Source organism: Denticeps clupeoides, chromosome 3 (genome assembly GCF_900700375.1).
Source record: "Denticeps clupeoides chromosome 3, fDenClu1.1, whole genome shotgun sequence".
Lineage (NCBI taxonomy): Eukaryota > Metazoa > Chordata > Actinopteri > Clupeiformes > Denticipitidae > Denticeps > Denticeps clupeoides.
Window position 1 is genome coordinate 9640617 of NC_041709.1, and position 19287 is coordinate 9659903.

At 44.4% G+C, this 19287-nt stretch overlaps 2 protein-coding genes across 3 annotated transcripts in view; one reads left to right on the forward strand and one right to left on the reverse strand.

Annotated features, from left to right (window-relative positions):
* Nucleotides 1-2368, reverse strand: part of ppp6c (protein phosphatase 6, catalytic subunit) — a 3557-nt gene extending 1189 nt beyond the window's left edge. Inside the window, exons 1-6 of the mRNA XM_028971851.1 lie at nucleotides 2229-2368; nucleotides 1565-1660; nucleotides 1416-1481; nucleotides 1094-1235; nucleotides 900-979; nucleotides 536-745 (exon numbers count right to left, since the gene is read on the reverse strand). Of these exons, the coding sequence (XP_028827684.1) occupies nucleotides 536-745; nucleotides 900-979; nucleotides 1094-1235; nucleotides 1416-1481; nucleotides 1565-1660; nucleotides 2229-2303 (669 nt within the window). The 5' untranslated portion in view covers nucleotides 2304-2368. The remainder of the gene's footprint in view (nucleotides 1-535; nucleotides 746-899; nucleotides 980-1093; nucleotides 1236-1415; nucleotides 1482-1564; nucleotides 1661-2228) is intronic.
* Nucleotides 2369-3437: 1069 nt separating this feature from the next.
* Nucleotides 3438-19287, forward strand: part of LOC114786209 (multiple epidermal growth factor-like domains protein 9) — a 63787-nt gene continuing 47937 nt past the window's right edge. For both annotated transcript variants that reach the window (XM_028973122.1, XM_028973123.1), the window contains exon 1: nucleotides 3438-4041. In XM_028973122.1, coding sequence (XP_028828955.1) covers nucleotides 3585-4041 — 457 coding nt within the window. In that variant the 5' untranslated portion in view covers nucleotides 3438-3584. The remainder of the gene's footprint in view (nucleotides 4042-19287) is intronic.

Consider the following 19287-nt stretch of genomic DNA (forward strand, 5'->3'; position numbering starts at 1 on the left):
AAGCCAACAGGGCAAATAATCTCAAAGTTCGCAAAGCGTTTTTTTTTTTTTTTTTTTTAAGGGTAAAGCCTTAAAACTGTTTTGTTGAACAAAAACAACACTGTTCGATTCTCCACAACACTGTGTTTATGTCGCATAGTAGTAAAACCCTGGTAACGACAGCATTCACGTACAAGTGATGTAAAAAGCACAGTTCTAAAACAAGCCCTGAATGACACTTTTTATGTAGTCAAGTGTCTCCCAGAATTGCGAAAAAAAAACAAAAAACTTTAGCACCTAAAGTCTTGCTCGAAATTTGTTAGAGCCGTGCATGGTTACTACATTGAAGGTGGAAAAAACCCCAGTATATAAAGTAAATAAAGATCCCACCCCTAAATTAACGACCTATTCATGATTCTTGGCTGTAACATCACAAATAGAAAAATTGGTAATAGGTAATGGTATTGGGTTCAGCTCATAAAGCATCATATACAGCAAAATTAAGCTAATTTACCATTTAAATCGGCTTCTATTCACATCACAGGAAAACACTTACCTCATTTGTGACTTTAGCACCAAAAAGCCAGCCTGCACCTCTGGGACTGATGGCCCAAGTGTCTACATCTTCAGGGTCAGACCAGACCAGGTCACAGAAGGCCCCCTTGTGGGGAATCTCCTGGTTTCTTTCTATGGTGCGAATCTGGTCTAGAGTTTTGATGTCTGGTGAAAGGCCGCCATGCACGCACAGAATCTGCTCATCTATCAACTGAGTACAGATGATGCAAGTTAAATGCATACATTAAAATAAATTAATACATTTAATTCAACAAAATAATTTCAGAAGTCTGAATGACGTTGACCAACAGGAAATTTGGACCAACACCAGAAGCATCCTGGTAGGCTGAACTTATTATACTCACAGCTGCCACAGTCAACATGTCAAAGACTTTTGTACAGTATCGCCAGGCATTTGCATTCCCATATTTAGTTTGGCACTCATCTGTGTGGGAAAAGCATTATAAACGTTGTAATGTTTTTGTTTTTTTTAAATAACAATTACTTTTTGTATAACAGCATACGTTCAGCAATCTCTTTTTGTTTTCCAATGACCCACCATAAAAACCATACACCTGTGTGATCTGTCTGCTCTCATGGTTTCCACGAAGCAGTGTGATGCGGTCCGGCCACTTTGCCTTTAAAGCTAGTAGATATGTGAACGTCTCTAGGCTGTAGTAACCCCTATCCACAAAATCACCCTGCAAAGAAGAAAACATGCATTAGAACAAGCAGTACTGCTAACAGAAAGTGCATTTAACATGGCAAATATTTACTGTCGAGATAATGTTCTGCACTAGAGGAAATAATAAAAATCCCAGCAATCAGACTCCAGCAAACATATCAAGCTGTTGCCTTGTCAGGACAGTCAAACGGCTCACCATAAATATGTAATTCGTGTCAGGAACTTGACCGCCAGTTCTGAAGAGTTCGCAGAGGTCGTAAAACTTGACGGACAGAAAGAAAGGGAGGATGAAAACAATGATTCAAGACACCGAGGGCAGCTTGAGAAGGTGGCACACCGCGATACCTGGCCATGAATGTCTCCACACACGGTGACGGGGGTGGACACGGGCTGTACGTTCGACTCTTCAAGTAACAGGTCACATACGTAGTCACATAATCTCTGTGGAAACAACAACAACCATAAACTGAGTAGCGCGCTTTAAAGAATGAAAAGTTGGTGAATCGTTTGCGTGTGTTCGGCTAGGGATCTGGTAGTGGGAGGGGTGGCCATGCGAACACCGCGCCAAATAAATACATGGAGATTATAATATAAAAAAAAACAAATGCTCCAGAACACACACTCAAATGTCTAATAAGACAAATATAAACGTCAACAACGTTTCCTATCACATTCAGGTGCTAGCGTGGTTAAAGGTGGGAGGGGAAAAAAGCTAATTCCATCGGACTGACGGATTTATATGGTTAGTTTAGTAGCGGATAAGCCGAAATGCTAACTACAAGCAGCACGGTACAGCTGCGACTCAATTAGCCAAAATGCTAACGGTGCAGAGCGGCTGGAAGCGGCGGCGGCGGCGGCCACGGGGAGAGCCGCTCCGGCCCGGCGCAGCTAACGCGCTAGCGCGCTCCGTTCTTCCGCGCGGAGGAAAATGGGAGGTCCGCCCGAGCTGAACCGGGGAAAGCCGCGCCGCGCTCCGGTCGTTTCGCTCCGCGCCCGTGATCACGCTTACCTTCAAATCGTTCTCTGGGAGGTATTTGCACTGCCTGGCGATCTCAACGTACCTGTCCAAGTCTAACGGCGCCATTTTAAGCACAACAACCTCCACTGACGCCCGAAGAGGAAGCGCGCCTGCGTCATAGCCTCTCTTCCGCCAACGTGACGCAGCGGGCTCCGCGCCGTCCGAACGGACCAATCAACAAAGCGCTTACACAGGGACGTTTAATTGTAAGAACGTTCACAGTTGTTGTATTCATTGATAAAAAAATATATACATATAAAACAAACAAAAAAATATTTCATCCAAATAGGCTTGTGTGATTTTGTTTACAAAAATACGGCTATGACCTCATCTTTAACTAGGTGAATGCTCATTTAATTAATATTCATGACCGTAATTAATAACTGGCAGTTGAATGTATGTCTGGTCATTTTACTTTTCAGTAAAATAGTTGCGTGTGATCAATCTAATACAATGACATACAATGTCCACTATGCACAAACGTGATCCTTTAGGAAAATGTGCACAATTGCGCATGTTTAAAACTTTAATGGCGAATATTGTGACATTATCTTAATTTTTCCCCTGTAATTTGACAAAATCCAATAAAATAATTGTTTTCTAAAATATTTTTCTAGTGGGCATATATAGTAAATGGCGGGTGAATTAAATGTTTGTCTGCATTCACTGTCAAACCAGAATATTGTCTTGCCCTGTGTAGCCAAATATAATCTTTCTCGTGTTCTCTCCAGTAACGACAAACAGGACAATTACAAAGAATTGAATTCACACGGTGGGTTCAATTCAAACGTCATAAGATGGCGCTGTTGTAATGTTTTTTTTTTTTTTAATAAAATTCTCCTCGATTGATACAAGCAGATCAAGTCTTTTTGTATTTCGACGATGTACCTTTCATCCTGAGTTGCCCACGTCTGCGATGTGACTTTATTAATATGTTGATCTGCGGGTGTCTGTTCATCTGTAAATCATTGTGAAAAAAAAACAACTTAATTTTATGCGTCAGATTCTAAATTTGATTTACTTTTTTAAGATATAAAGTCTGTTGTCTGTTGTCAGATGAAGGTAGTTTTAATGACAAAGGCGACGAAGCTCCACCCCCTCCTCCGCCTTGTTTCGGCCCCGCCCACCTCCTTCCCCATTGGCTGCGGCAGGCTGCGTGCCCGTCCTACAGACGCAGGTCCTGAGCTGTGTAGTACAGCTGTCAGCACTCAACTGTGCGCTCTGGGAGCAGTCCGACCTGCGGGGAGTGAAGCGGCGGACCAAGGCGGGCAGGCGGGCGGCTGAACTCCGGGAACCGACCGGCGTCAGGAACTGTCCAGACTTCACATGGGGAGCTAATTGCGCGCCATGAAGTGCCGCCAGATAAGTGTGCCGCTGCCGCCCACGGCCCCGGGACTACTCCTGCTTTTGTGCTTGGTCGGTCCGTGCTTTGCTGCGGGAGATAACAATGCGTCGCCGGTCCGGAGACACCAGCGCGCCGTGCGGGACGCCCAGCTGGAGCTCCGGGACACCAGCACCATGCCCAACCACTTATCCGAGGACGGGCTGGCGCTTTCCACTCCGGCTCCCGGCACGGCCGCCACAGCAATCGCCGCCGTGTCCGTGGGACAAGCCATTGAACTGCCCGCTTCCACCAAAACAATGGAAACGACCACAGCGCGCAGGGACGCAACGACACACGCAGAACGCGCGACAGACAAAGGATTCTGGGAGATCACCGTGCGCACCACTTCCAGCCCTTTACGGGATTTGACAATCGCCTCCACCGGGGCACCTGTCCCCACCAACATCGACACCAGGCAAGGTGAGTTGCACCTGCGCGCAATGCCGGCGGCGCCCAGTTTAACGCCGAGACACGTCACACAGGGTTCAAAAGTGTCCAGCTGCCCTCTCGGGTCTTCATTTTTACCCATCGAGCTGAGGAGCTTTTGTCCCGACAGGTTACAGACCGCGTCCGCTGCTGGATGGAAATGCGCAAAACTATGGAGAGGTTGAGAAACCGATCCTACTGCTGGCAAAGAACAACGAATCGGTTCAACTAAGTGGCGTGTGGGAAAGAGATTAGAAGCCAGAACATCATCGTTATCGGTTAACGACACGCTGTCACCTGGAAAAAAGTCGATATTCTGGGTATTGATCTTCATTCGGTTAAATTCATTACGCACCTGGTTAAACCTCGCCGCACGTTTTGAGGGATCATAAACCGTAACAAGCCAGCCTTGATGCGATTTATTAATCATGTGTGTGTGTGAACGTGCAGATTTTGGCTGCATACATGTCCTTCCTGTTTACTAGGGAGGCTCTCATAGGTTTATATATATTTTTAAATATATATTCGGCGTGCTGGAACACAGCATCTTGACGATGCTTCAGTCTTGCCATTCCTGCAAGCTTTCTTTTTTTTTTTTTGTAGCTGAGCTGTGCTCAGATTCTACTGTATTTGTCAAGGTTGTGATGAATGAGTCCGACTCAGAGCGGAGTTCAGGTGGTATAATGATGTAGTCTCAGAAGGGAACTCCCATCCTGCCTTTCTGCTGATATCCTTTTAACACACACACACACACACACACACACACACACACACACACACACACACACACCAGAATTATCATCATACAGGCAGTGCCCTGTCTCATCCTTGGATGTGAACCAATCCCAACTGTACCACTCTGCAGAGGTGACAGGTTTCTCCCTGCGTCCACAGCTGCTGCTCCTGTCCAGTGTTCGTCATCTTTCATTTCTTCTAGTTGTGTTCAGACAGTGAGTTATATCTGCCGTTGCGCTGGCCTCCTGTACTCTCGCTCACATGACCACAGCGCACTGTGGATCTGAGAAGTGTGTGCACCCGAGCAGCTGTGGACTTTGGTAGAAGTTTGGGACGGTGGAGTTCAGCTGGGTTATCAACACACAGGTCAACTCTAGGTGGCTTATGGTGTGCCTGTTACATATTTTGCAATGTTAAAAAAAAAAAAAACTAAATTGTTAACACCTGTCTACAGCTTGTTCCACGTTTGTGGTTTGAAATGTAAGTTGCATGCACTGTCCATGTTTGGACCAGTCACCTGGGATCTGTTTAGAGCAGACATTTCATTGCTTTAATGAAATAAACATGGCAGGGCCTTGGCTCGGAATAGAACCAAAATTTCCCTCGAGCGCCACAAAGCCTGGGCTTGCTTGTCAACTCTGCTGTGCTTTTGTCCTGGAAGTTCAAAGAGCTTCTGATTCCTGTTCACTCGTGCCAGTGCATCGGCGTTGTAATGAAAGTAATACGTGTGAAGGGACTCTGGTCCCGAGCAATAACCATAGTCCGTTATTGTGTTGTGACTGTTAGGATGCTTTTTCCCCTTCTGGTGTCAGTTTGAAGAGTCTGTCTTATTTCATCTTCTGCAGTCCATGTGTTCACCCTCACTAAAGACTCAGGTTTTGTGCAAGATCCAAATATTTTTTTTTCTCTTGACATTATTGCACAGATGGCTGCCTTGCAGTTGTCCATCGCTGTTTTTGAATTATTAACTGAAAAGATGTGGTAGGTGGTAGCTACTACCACTGAGGTGGTAGTAGCCTAGTGGGTAAGACACTCGCCTGTGAACCAGAAGACCCGGGTTCAAATCCCACTTACTACCATTGTGTCCCTGAGCAAGACACTTAACCTTAAGTTGCTCCAGGGAGACTGTCCCTGTAAAATACTGATTGTAAGTCGCTCTGGATAAGGGCGTCTGATAAATACTGTAAATGTAAATGTAAATGTAAGATGGGACACTGAATGGTGATTTAAGTTGCTCCATTATCTTCAATTATCTTCTTTAGTAAGACAATGGAGTCATACACATTACTCAACATGCCTTAAAATGCATGAAACATTTTTTTCACGGACCAGGGCCATTTCCTGTCTTGAATGGCAAATGAGAATGCGAGGCCTGTACAGAACTGCTCTTCAAGGAGTTTTCTCATACAGTTTACACACTTCTTTCCCTCCCTTAAATGTTTATTCTTGTATTACTTTGCTATCTTATTTGGGCATGACTGTCCTCCGATCATCACCTCTTGTGTGCTTAGAAAAGCTGGCATGAAAAGCAGATGTTCTTGCATTGCATGTTTTCTAAGGCAATTAAACTGAGTCGGGAAGAGTATCTAGATTTTGCTAAGGGCAGCATTGTTTGGGGTCTTTTTTCCCCCCCTTTGGTTATTTGATGTTAGGAGTTTCCCTTCTGCTTCTCGCTTCTGCTGTCTTGGCTCTGCTGCTTTGCCAGCTGTGTTTCTGACAGCTCATTCGATGTCCCCGCTCCCTGGTTTTAAATTGGTTTTGGGACTTTTTTTTTCGTCCTTTCTGATTGCAGCTTCGAAATAAACATTTCTGCCAGTAACAACCTGCTGTGCCGAAGGCTGAATAAGACTGGAAGGCTTCAATGTCATAGTAGCTGATATGGTTAGAAAGACTAATCAATATTGTAAGTGGCCATAAGCAGAGCCAAATAGAATGATATAGTTAGGTAAAATGGAAGGCAGCACACCTAACTGTAACAAGGTGGCTCATTATGAAATGTCTCGTGAAGATAAATCATTTGCAGAATGATTTTAAACTTGGAGCATCCAATTAAATCATTACAGAGGAAAGATAAGAGGCCTTAAACCTTTTTCCAGTTTCCATTGCCATAGACGGCACTTTGAAAAGGGGGAGTTTCTCCTTTTTTCACACTTCACAAATTTCAATAATATAAATATATATTTAAAGAAATAATAATTTCATGATGTTTTGTCATTTAAAATTGACTGAACAATCTTAAGTATGAATTTTTGTCACTGTCCTTGCCATGTGTCTATATATGTATTTGTTGGTCTAAAAACACGAAGTGACTCATTTCAATACTGTGAAATATGAATTCAATATTTACAACCCCAGTATTGACCATGATAATTATAGCATTATGATTTTTAGCCAGGAGCCAGTAAGAGGATGTGTTTAGAGTTAACCTGCTGCTGTGGACTCCGTTTGCTTTCGGGGTGTGGTGTGTGTGTGTGTGTGTGTGTGTGTGTGTGTGTGTGTGTGTGTGTGTGTGTGTGTGTGTGTGTGTGTGTGTGTGTGTGTGTGTGTTCTTTCTTTCTCCAATGGGTCTTTAGCTAAAGAAAATGGTACATTTGGGAAGAGATATACCTCTGGTTGACTGTAGGTAAATACACATTTAAGATTTGGGTGTGGCATGCCACTAGACAGGCATGCCACACCCAATCCCCCAAGCAAAAGTACACCACGTTCAGCACATTAAACACATAGAGCAACATGTTCCGCACTCTCCAGGGTCTGATGCATTTACGTGTTCAGCAACGCACGTGGTTCCAGAATCTCAAAGCTGCAACCTTAGAGACAATCACAGAGAGTAACTGTCAGGTTTGAAGGAGAAATCTGAATCAGATTAGGGTGAGGCATGGGACGATGTACATTTTTATAGCTTTCTCTAAAAGAGGAACATGAGTTAAGAAGAACACAAGTTCTATTGTTGTATCCCAAGTTTTGAAGCCTGGTGGAGCTCATTAATCTGTGACTACTCCAGAAAAAGACCATCTCACATGATCAGTTGATTAGGGTGTTCCTATGTGCAATTAGGGATTTTCATGTGATGTTTGTCTTACAGCTTTACTGGTTGATGCAGTGGAACAGTAGATCCAAGGAACATTTTAAATGGAGGGTTTAAACCGGTCTGGCAACATCAGGACATAATGTTGTTAAGGCCCTGAACGTCTTTCTCACCACTCACTTACTAAATGCAATTTGTAAGTGGTCCCTGTACATCTGTTGATGTAACTATCACAGTCATGTGCTCATAAGTAACAAATGAAGATAAATTCTCACCTGTGAGAAATGAAACCAGCTCTACCCTGAAACAGAAGAGCTAATTACCCATGACCCATTAGGGACAATGTGATCACTGGCTGGAGATAAGAAGTATGAATAGTAAGGCCTGTGGCGTGAATGTCATGTTTTTAGTATGTATGCAAACTTTCTGATCCTTCTGATTTGAAGGATTCTTGCCTATGTGTGTGTTGTCTAGATTAGATTACTATTCAACAGATAACCATCCAAAGATGCATGCAGTCATACCCACTCACACATTCTTGTGTGGTTACAGAAAGTCTGTCGGCATGCATGTGCGCTTTTCTGCTTGTATGAACATGTGTGGCACTGCGACTGTCACGACATCTAATAAGGAACTACTGCCACCCACTTCATGGAGCACTGAAAATATCAGTCCGAGGAAATGTGGTCTAGAGCATATGCCTTTCAAAGATCTTCAAGTTAATTTGATCCTAAATAATTGATTGATATGCTTCAATAAATGTCATTATTTGTTCTGAATACTTGCAATTCTTCACCCTACATAGCAGTCTGATAATTTGCTCAACATTCATTTTATTTCACCTCCTGTGAGGTTTTTACACTGATTGGAAGCAGAGCCCCAATGACAGGATGGGTAAATTGGTACATTTTAATCTTGGTAACCATCATTGGGGGGGAGATGGGATGGGAGTCATATTGACCAGTTGCCCTTGCTCTCACTCTCTCAGCGCGTTACAGTTCAAACCGTGGATCAGGAGGAACCTAGCGCAGTGAACCGTAATCCTCAGCGTCCACTGAGTCACTGGTGTTGTTCAGTGACATCAACTGAGATTTGTGTGGGATGTTTATCATTCGCGACACAAGGCGTTCTCTCTCTCTCTCTCTGTCTTTCTTCACCCTGAAGGACTGAACCCAGATCAGCTGTGAGCCACCGTGACGTTTATGCCTCTCCATGCTCTCCAGCCAAGTTTTCAGCTATACAGGGGCGGTCCGTTCTAATTAACTCGTCCTGCTAACACATTAATGATGGCTGGCGTGCACGTGGCAAACTCTCGTGTGTCAATTCTCATCCTCCCTGTTTACTGTAATTGCCTGGAAAAGGCACCCATATTTACCCAGAGGACCGGCATTTAAAACTCATTTAAAAACGCATCTAAATACACACTCAGGAAGTGTGTTGGTGTTTCTGTTGCCTTCATGCTTTTGTTGTCCTTGTAAACGTATAGTAGACGGGGTTCTCAGAAACGGCAACTGCCGTTCCCCGTGATAATGACGAAATCAGCAGCATTCAGGACGGCAACTGTCGTTGTCGGAAGCATACGTTATAACCCGTATAACCTTTGCTGTGCCTTTATTGATTGGCCTTAAACATAATTACCGTCTGACGCACACTTGCACGACTCCTGAAAAATCCGATTGTCCTCCAATACACCGGAAGACGCACGACAGGACGAAGTGTCTCAATTTAGTGCCAATTTGGGCAGTTCGCCATTTCTCTCTGGGGATTAAGAGGACTCTGTGGGAGCTCGTGGGATCCACAAACTCTCAGAACATTGGGAAGGACGTGGGCCGGCTTGTATTGATTGGGCGTTATATTTTACGGCTTGTAATGGACGCTGTGGGACTCTAAACCGGGGCCCGTCGCTTAGTCCGCTCGCTGTGATTGGCCGCAGCCAACTTGGCCTTGTTAAAGTGTTGAAGCGAGACTCGCCGCCTCTGAGCTCTGAACCACGTGCCCTGTGAGGTAATAAAGCGTTTCTCGTGCAACAGGAGGAGCCTTGTACACAGCCTACAAGCGGAGAAACACAAGGAGGGCATTTATGGGCCGAGTCACTTTCTGTCTTGTTGCCCGAGGGGGAAATGGTTGCAAATTGATCAATTAACATTTTCATGTTTCTGACTGTTGAATCGGGCTTTGTTGACCTACCCGAGTGTGTCCATGCACCAGGGCTTGGTCTTCATGCGGTGCCAGTCCACCCAAATTTAACTCAATTTCACCTAGTCCCCCTTTCAAATGCCTTTGTTACAATACGTCATGTTTTAAATATTTCTTGTAGTGCCCCCAAACACTGAGGGACATTTACCATCTTTGGAATATCGGAATTGTTCCCTGAACAACGGTTCTTTTCACTGACAGCACTGTGGTGGGAATCCGCACACATATTTGTGGTGAGACAGTGGAGTGTCTGGTGTTACGTCATTCAAAGACTTCATATTTCAGGAAACAGACAGTCATTTAAAGAAACTCTTCAGGGTTTCATACCCTATTCCTAGGGTGTTCATGCTTGGAGGTGTGAGGTGACAATGCCACACCCCAGGTCCAGGCAAATGCATCAGTTTCTAAACAAAGCCCTAAACAAAGAAAATTCCCTAAAGCTAGCGGCCTTTATGAAAACGCCTAGTTTTCTGCTCTTGCTCTGCTCTTGTTCTTTCCCATAAAGTAGAGAACACCATGTTTCAGGTAATGATTTAGTCTTGTTCAGTGTACTCCTGTGATTGTAAAATTACACAACTATTGCTATAAGTTAGGTGGTAGTAGCCTAGTGGGTAACACACTTGCCAATGAACCAGAAGACCTAGGTTCAAATCCCATTTACTACCATTGTGTCCCTGAGCAAGACACTTAACCCCGAGTTGCTCCAGGGGGACTGTCCCTGTAACTACTGATTGTAAGTTGCTCTGGAAAAGGTCGTCTGATAAATGCCGAAAATGTAAATGTGTTAATTTTTTGTAATGTGACTCAAAGGGCGTTGCGCTTCCTGGTCCAAAATATTTTGACACTTGTCATTGGCATGAAAGTGGTTCAGATTAAATATGTACTGCACCAAAATGATCAGAATAAATCAAGTGAGCTCTTGTTAAAAGCAGAATGCTGACTAGTTTGAAAGCAATTCCAGGGCGTTCAGGATCTCATGACCTTTTAGGTCTACGGTCAAAATACCTTTTGTTAACAGGCCTACCCGCATCTCTGAAAACCTAAGAAACCTAAGCAATCACTTGTGCTTGCCTGGGAATTCTCTCCTTGCTACAGAAGCGGTATGCCGGGTCGACTTTTCTCCACTGCGAATTACCCTGAGGTGAAAGACTGGTTAGTTTTTTTACTGTACGGAAGGATGAAGGGTATGGGAGCAGTGATCAGTATGACAGCAGGTTCACAACTGTAACCCTGACCTTAGAGGCATTCGTGGAGGAACATAAATGGATTCGTTTCATTTTATTGCTGAGGAGACTCCAGCAGCCCAAGTTATTCTGCCCAGGGAGCCGTGAATTAGCCGCAGGAAATAAAGACTGTGCGGGAGGCGTGTGAAAAAGAGGGGGAGGTGGCACATCTGTAACAGGAGGCAGAGGGTGGAGAACACATGATGGCTCATTTTATCTTGGGCGAAACACAGCGTTACATCAGGCAAGGCACGTTATTTTCGGCTCTTTCCTGCTGATGCTTACAGACGCGGACTTTCCTTGCATTTTAAGCGCGTCTCTTAGAAAGCCCTCTTTGAAGTGACAGCTTCTCCCAAATTGTGCCTTAAAGATGATTCTCTCTGCCGCCTATGGCCTGAATAGCGTCTTTTCTTTGGCTCTGCAGGTCGGAGGGAGGAGCAGCTTTATTGCCGTTGTGCTTTTATTGTCTGCTCACAATGCTCTGTCATTCCCAATCAGCTCCTCCACGTGAAAGACATAGTGTGGTGGTCTCTCTCCCTAGCGCTCTCTCTCTCTCTCTCTCTCTCTTTTAATACCTTTCCTCTTTTTATGGCGGTTTTTCCACTGTATTAAGTCCATCTCCCTCTGCTTTTGAGTTGTGCGTCGTGAAGTTGCAACTGTTGGGCTGGAAATTGCTGATAACTGTGCTTTAGAGAAGCGTACCCTGGGTCCTGAGAGACCCTCACTGGATCTGCAGAAGTCATAAGTTGATGCTACGCCGATGTTGTAGGGCGCATCTGTGCTTCTACTAAACTTCTATTCTGCACACTCTGACATTCGCTGATTCTGGAGAAACATTCAAGAAGGTCTGACATTCAGCAGGTTTTTTTTCTTTTACTGTTCTTGTTTAGATTGATTGATTGGTATTAATACCTCTTTCATGCTGGGATTTATCATGGTATGACCTGTGCTATTACACTGACTCATGGTGTCCCATTTGCCCTCTGTCACGTTGACTCTCATTGCCAGAGTTTCACGTTGCTGTGGGGAAAGTGCCTAGGTGAGCGAGCATGGCTGGGGCCGTGAGGATGAAGGTAATGGCTGATGGTGCAGTTACACTGACAGAGGTGACTCAATGTCCCCTGCTATGCTGTGGTGGCCGACTGGCCTTGGGCCACTCTTCCGGGCAATGACACAGCCTCCATCCAGGTTGGTGAGGTTTTGTCCTTGGAAACTGCATGATACAGACAAAAGTCAACACTGTCGTAGAGACATACGCTGAGCTGCTTTTACATTGTCACAGCACCAAACAGCTTGTCCTCTCATTCGCATTTTTCATTGTAAATGACCAGTGACTCTCTGACATCATTCTGCAAATGTACCGTAACTTCTTTAAACAAGATGGCCAGTGACGTTGCGCTTAAAGGACATTTGAATCACAACATTCTTTCAGATTTCGTTCTTTGTCTTGATGGGAAGCACTTTAGGGGTAGTTTCATAGCAACCATTTAACAGTCAGCAAGGGACCGACTGCAGATGCAGATAAGATTACAGTCAGAGGTGTGTGCGCTCCTAACCCCTCCCTCAGCACTTTAGGGAATTGGGGTAATACGAGCCCAACTGGAAACCTCATGTGAAGAACAGAGGATCATTTTGGAGAGGCAGAGGGGGAAGAGAATGAACATTGGCCATAGAGTCATGCTGCACTCTTTGAGGGAGGCTTAATTGGTTTGTTAATGCCTCCCAGGCAGCTCATTTGGCGTTCACATGAGTTGCTGTAGTATTACAGTCCAGAGCTTGGCTTTTGCCAAACAGGGTGCTTCTGCTGACGCCACGGCGCCATTTTCACACAGAGGCAATCAATGATTTCCCCAAATCAATGTGTTCCTAATGGCATGTGGCATCCCATGTGCCCCATTGTGCTTTCCAGAACATTCCTTTTAAATAAAAGAAAAGGAACAGAACATGCAGTTTACTCTCTCTGCAAATCCAAAAACAGAGACTGAAGACAAATTAAAGGATAAAGATGGACCGTCTACTGAACTTCGACAGATGGTGGACTTTCGGTTTGCTTTTCTCAGCAGGATACTTGATTGGTAAAAAGCAGGAAAATGCAACATGGCCCGATTCCATTTGTTTTGTAGGATGCTGTTTATGCAGTAAATGAAGTGGAACTGTGCTGGTGGCCACACAGAAAACATTCACAGTGTGTAGGACAGGTGTTGGACAGATTTACTGTCACATTATAGTGTCTAACAGAGCTGACATTTTAAAGAAATGTACAAAACTTAAAATATGTATGCCAGTCATGACTAATGAATCGCCATGGTGCAGATAATCTATAAATATTGCTAATTTAGTTAAACTTGCTATCAGTAGTTACAGGGACAGTTCCCCTGGAGCAACTCCGGGTTAAGTGTCTTGCTCAGGGACACGATGGTAGTAAGTGGGATTTAAACCTGTGCTTGTCTGGCTCCAATTTGTTACCATTTAGTCCTAACCAATCAAATGTTTTTAGTTAAAGTTCATAAAACAGATTTTACTCCTCAACCCCTCTGTTCTGTGGTTCTTTTATTGTCTTCCTGCTCTGTATTCAAAGTGAAGTGATTGTCACATGTGATACACAGCAGCACAGCACAAGGTGCACACAGTGAAATTCTGCAGTCGTGCTGAGGCTTGCTGTGCTTTGACCAGTGTGAACGACAGCATGTCACATAATCAGTGTTCCTTTGGATTGGTTAATTTTGAGGGAATACCTGTTCTTGTTGTTTTTTTATTTGTGTGTTCAATAAACAGTCATATTGACGAGTCAAATCATATGAAAGTGATTGTTTTGTCATTGTGATTAAACAGTGCAGTACACAGTGCACGCAAAGAAATAAAAATGTTCATACAAAATAGTAATACATTCATCAGATTTGTATGGGGGCAGTACTTTGCTCAGTGCCATTTGAACCCGCAACCTTCCTATTATGGGTCTGCCACCACAACCCATCCAAGAGGTCTGCATATTGGATGTAACCTTATTTGTGAAATATTTTGTACAGTAGGATCTGCTGAATAAATGAACATCAATAAAAATGTACTGATAGATGAGAAAATGATGTTGTAGTAGTAAATCCCAGAGAGAAGAAAAGAGAAGCTTTGGTGCTAATAAGGGCTAAGAGACTGTGTGTACAATGGATCATGCCAGAGGGGGAAATAATTTTATTTCGTTTCATTAGTAAATCCTGAATAGAAAGGGGGTGGCCAGACACCTCCTGAATGATTGATTTAGTTCAGTTGAATTTTGATTTCTGTCCCTGAACCCTGTGGCAACCAGTGTACAGTAGTGGCGAGGGGCCACTATAATAGAGGGCGTCTGCTCTACATCAATTGATCAGTGGCCTGCAGGGCCTCCCCGCTGTGACGGGAGTGGCCGGAATGTCACCCCGTCTCATGACTGCATAGAGACATGCTGCGTCCTGCTTTCACCTCAGTAGAATTCGAAACGGTTTGAAGAAAGAAACCCAGAACAGTCTTGCATTGCAGAATTCATTGTTCTTGAATGAAAATGATTTTTCTGAATAATGACAGTGAAGTAATTGTCATTGTGAAGCACTGCAGTAATATTATTTGGTTTGCACCAAATGTTCACAGGATTAGAAAACTATTCAATAATTTTCCCTGTAATTTTTAAACCGCACTTCGTTCACAGGGGCCAGATCTTATCCACAGACTCGCTGTGGGTGGGGCTCCGCCCCCCTGCAGGGTTCACATCCCATTCACTCTAATCCACCTAGCATTCATGCCTTTGAACAGCGTTAGAAAACCTGTTGGGAATACCGGGAGAGCATCTGGATTTTGAGGTGTGAAGCCACAGTGTTACCCCCTGTGTCATCATGTCATTATAAATATTACTGCAATACGTTCTGTATAGTTTCCATATGGAGAAGAGGTGAGGGACCCTGGGAAGAGGAACCTTAGTCACTTTTATTCTGGGGACTTTGTGGCTGGATGTGGTGTCTGGTGTCCTGCTGTTGTCTTCGCTGTTAGCTCCCCTTTGAGTCATCACCTCCAGTGACTTTATCGCTAGTGTTTCATGTCAGAGACGCTGGAATTGAAATGTCAGTCCGGGATGAGCTGACCAGTGACCTGAGTGCTGAAGTCCAACAGCAGCAAAGTAGTGGCCAGGATGGACATATTTAGCCTCAGAAACACAGGATTTATGGCTGAAGGTGTTTCTACTCCATCCCTCTCTCTTATCTGAAATGGCTGCTTTCCAAGATCTCCAATCAGCAAGAGTCTGTGTTTTTCAGGGCTCAGGATTCCCATGTCGTCCCACATCACTAATGTATTCTGACTGGACTCCTGGTCTCTGCTCTGTTTATCCACAGCAAGTGGTTTTTATGTTGTGTATATATATATATTTTTTTTTGTGTGTGTGTTCCAGCTGACAGAAATTGTGTAGAAAAAAATAAATGTGTTTGTGTGGCTGTCATTTTCTTCAGCAAGTGAACCATGGATGCATTCGTTTTGCATTTACACTCTATGAAGCTGTCTGGCAGTCGGGTCAGACACATGTGCTGTTTTGGTGAGGAGGGGGAGGGGACAGTTGAGGGGGGAGGGGTTAATGGCTGGAGCTCAGAGCCAGTGATGGGCATCATTTGGATGATGTTGCCTATGAATTCAATTGTGTGTATGTGATACACTTGTACCTTTTGTCTATTGGAACCCTCTGCATGCATATATCAGTGTGCATGTCTGCGTTGGAAGTCTGTGCATTTGCTTGCGTGTTTGTGTGTGTGTGTGTGTGTGTGTGTGTGTGTGTGTGCACTTAGTGGATTTACTAGTGCCTGTTACTTGTATGTGTAGAGCCTGTATCCTTCTCTTTGTGTCTGAGGCTTTGGTTTAATGCTGAGTACAGAACTTGGTCAGCTGCAATACAGTAAAATGTGTACACCTGAGATTCAAACAAGTGTAGATTGAGATATGTGTGTGTGTAGATATAGCTGTATAACAAATAAAAATCCAAGTTAAAAATCTAGTTAGTTATTAGTACATTATCGAAAGGATTCGGTCTGACAGAGGCACGGTTAGCTCGGCCATTGCTAGGGCAGCCCAGAGGCCCGTCACCGCAGCGGCATCACGTGCGTTGTGTAATAGCCATCAAATGCTCCCTTACATAAACTACAGCAAAACCACAGGCCTTCGTTACACACAAGGTCATGAACACAACACGCTGGGGGACATGTCCACCTCCAAAGGTCAACAGAAAGGAGATGCCATGCTTTGTTCAAAATTGGGGTCCTGAGCCTAGTCCCTGTCAGGTCATGTATTTTAAAGGCAGTGTGTGCCAAGTCAACAATCAGCTGCATTCTGTATAGCTTCGAAACTCAAGCAAACAAGAAAGCAATTAGTTTCCTTCCTCCCCTCCCAGCTACAAGTCAAGTCTACTTTTGTTGTCATATGTATAGCATAATTAAATTTGTAATCTTATTCAGCTAGTCCTCCAGCAACATGAGGCATGATTAAATAAACAGCTAAAGCAGCCATTCGTCTCACTTCATTTCCAAAAACCAAGGAAACATTAATATTGGGGCTTTTCCAGTGCAACTTTTTACAAATGTTTACATGAACATGAGCTAATTATGTATTTGTCATTATATGTATGTTTACAGAACAAAAAAAATTTTTTTTTGGTACAACCCTAAGCTGTGAGCTCTTATATCTAACTGTTTTTAAGGCATTGGTTTGCTTGAAAGTGAAAGTGATTGTCATCATGAAACACTGCAGCACAGCACACAGTGAACACGGTGAAAATGTGTCCTCAGCTTATAACCATCACCCTTGGTGAGCAATGAGCAGCCATGTCAGGCGCCCGGGGAGCAGCGCGAGGGGACGGTACTTTGTAGCAGTCTCTTATTAAAGTTTTCATTATATCAAGGAATAAAATTCCAGCTAAATGCACAATCTTTTTAGCTTTACTAGCCTGGCCTAATTGCGAATCATGATTTTGGGTGGGATGTCTAGATTCCCTGACAAACACTGTGCCAATGTCACTATAATTTTGTCGTTCGAAGAAGCCCTGTAATTTTGAAGCTCGCTCCCAAATCCAGAGAGACAGATATATATTTTTTGTTGGACACTAATACAGTTTATGAGGAATTAAGAAGCGCTGCTTCCATTAGCCAGGAGGTTGCGCAAGGCTTGTCTTAGTAACAAAAGAAGGCAAATATTTTTGTTCACGTTCCCATGATGGATGGATCTGATGATACTGTTTGTGTAAAACCAGAGGGCAAGAAGTCAAGTAGAGAGCTGACAGTGTGCAGGCCTCCCGATATTAAACTACTGCTATTTCATAGGAACTGGTCTTAAAAGCACTGTTCTTAGTGCCGAGAGCAAATCAGCCATTCCAGGCATGTCGTGTTATTGCAACATGATGTTCCTTCAGCTCAGAACCAGAATGGTTGCAGATGGTCCTAATTATTGAATCTTTCCAACATAGTTTGCAGTTTGCACTACAGGTAATCTTCCTTTCTAAAATGCATGCGATAATAAGTCCAGCCGGCAGGTGCATCCAGCATCTGTTTGTCGCTGTCAGACGTATCATTGATCACGAGCAGCCTTGATGAGGTTCCCCATCAGCGACAGCTTTCACTTGGCAGCCTCCGGTCTGGCCCATCCAGACTCAAGGGGAGAAATTTGGCAGCTGAGCTGAGGACCCTCCACGGAGTTGCTGTCATCACACAATCATGCAGAAATGAGTGACGATCAAAAGAACCGTTCAGAAAACATGCGATTTCAATGTGCAATTTTAGTGGAGAGGAGACAATTTGGCAAGTCTGTGGTCTTTAATCTTGTAAATCTTTCGCATGTTCGGAGGGTGTGTGCAGTGAAAGAAGTAAACCATGGAGGTTTACGTGGAGGTCTCTGTAGCCACCCAGAGTGACGATTGGCGAATTCCAATCAGACAGGAGACATGTTAGGTGCTGAGAAACTTGCTGAAAGGTTTATTAATGTCTCAAAATGAAAAAGCACTTACATAAGCTTGCATAATCAATGACACTCGATGGCCAGAGCATCTGAACAGTATGTTCCGGGTGCTCTTACTTTTCTAAGTTATCTGCTCGGGATAAGCGCACAAGCTGATAAATGTCATGGAGGCATAAAATGGCGAGTACGAGAAACTGATCCCTACAGAAATCGGAGTGTTTAAATGGAATCAGGTTCCACTGCGATGCTGAATAATGAATGTTTCCTTATCCGACCTTGCAGCACAGGACTCAACACGGAAAGCGAAAGGGTTCATCTCGGCTTTCTTTTCAGCTGCCTCTCCGGCCCTGTTGTCCTCATCACACTGCACAACAAAGCCTAATGTTCATGGCCTCATTATCTGAAAACCAGCGGGCAACACCGTTAATAGCATCCTGCAGAAAAAGCTGAGGCGGTGATAAATACGGTCCGTGCCGCAACATCGAAAAGTGCCTCCTGCGTGAGCAGCACAATCCAGGAGGCCGTGAAGCGGCGAGGATGGAAGGGGGTCTCTTTCCGCTACATGCTGGCATTGTGTAATCTCATCAGCAGCAAGGTGACCTCTGGTACGGTCTCAGATTCCCCTCAGTCAACCGGTGGGAAAGACACACGCTGCGAGCTGCTGCTAAATATAACCGGCGCGTCCCATTTCTTGCACTGCGACAGACCGCGTTGGCAGTTCCCACTGAGCGGAGGACAGCGGTGCAGCGATGACGCACCGTATGAGCGCTGACCTGCAGGTCCACCCCTGTGCAGCTGGAGTCACCGAAACGGCATTGCACAGCCTTTCAAATGGGCAAGCAGGGCGTTTCCAGATCAGTAAAAGATCAGTCTTTTAATCAAGAAACATTTAATATGCAAAGTGCGGCACATTGAAAACGTGTGCATAGTAGTTCTTGGCAGTTCCTTCCGAGAAAAATTATTTTATGCCCTGCACCTGGGATGGGCTCCGGAAGCCGGCACCCTGATCTGGATTCAGTAGTCATGTCTGGTGATCGGGAGAGCGAGGGCTGTTGTCCTGGTATGAACAATATCTGCTGAAGATGGTGTGGAATGGACGGCACC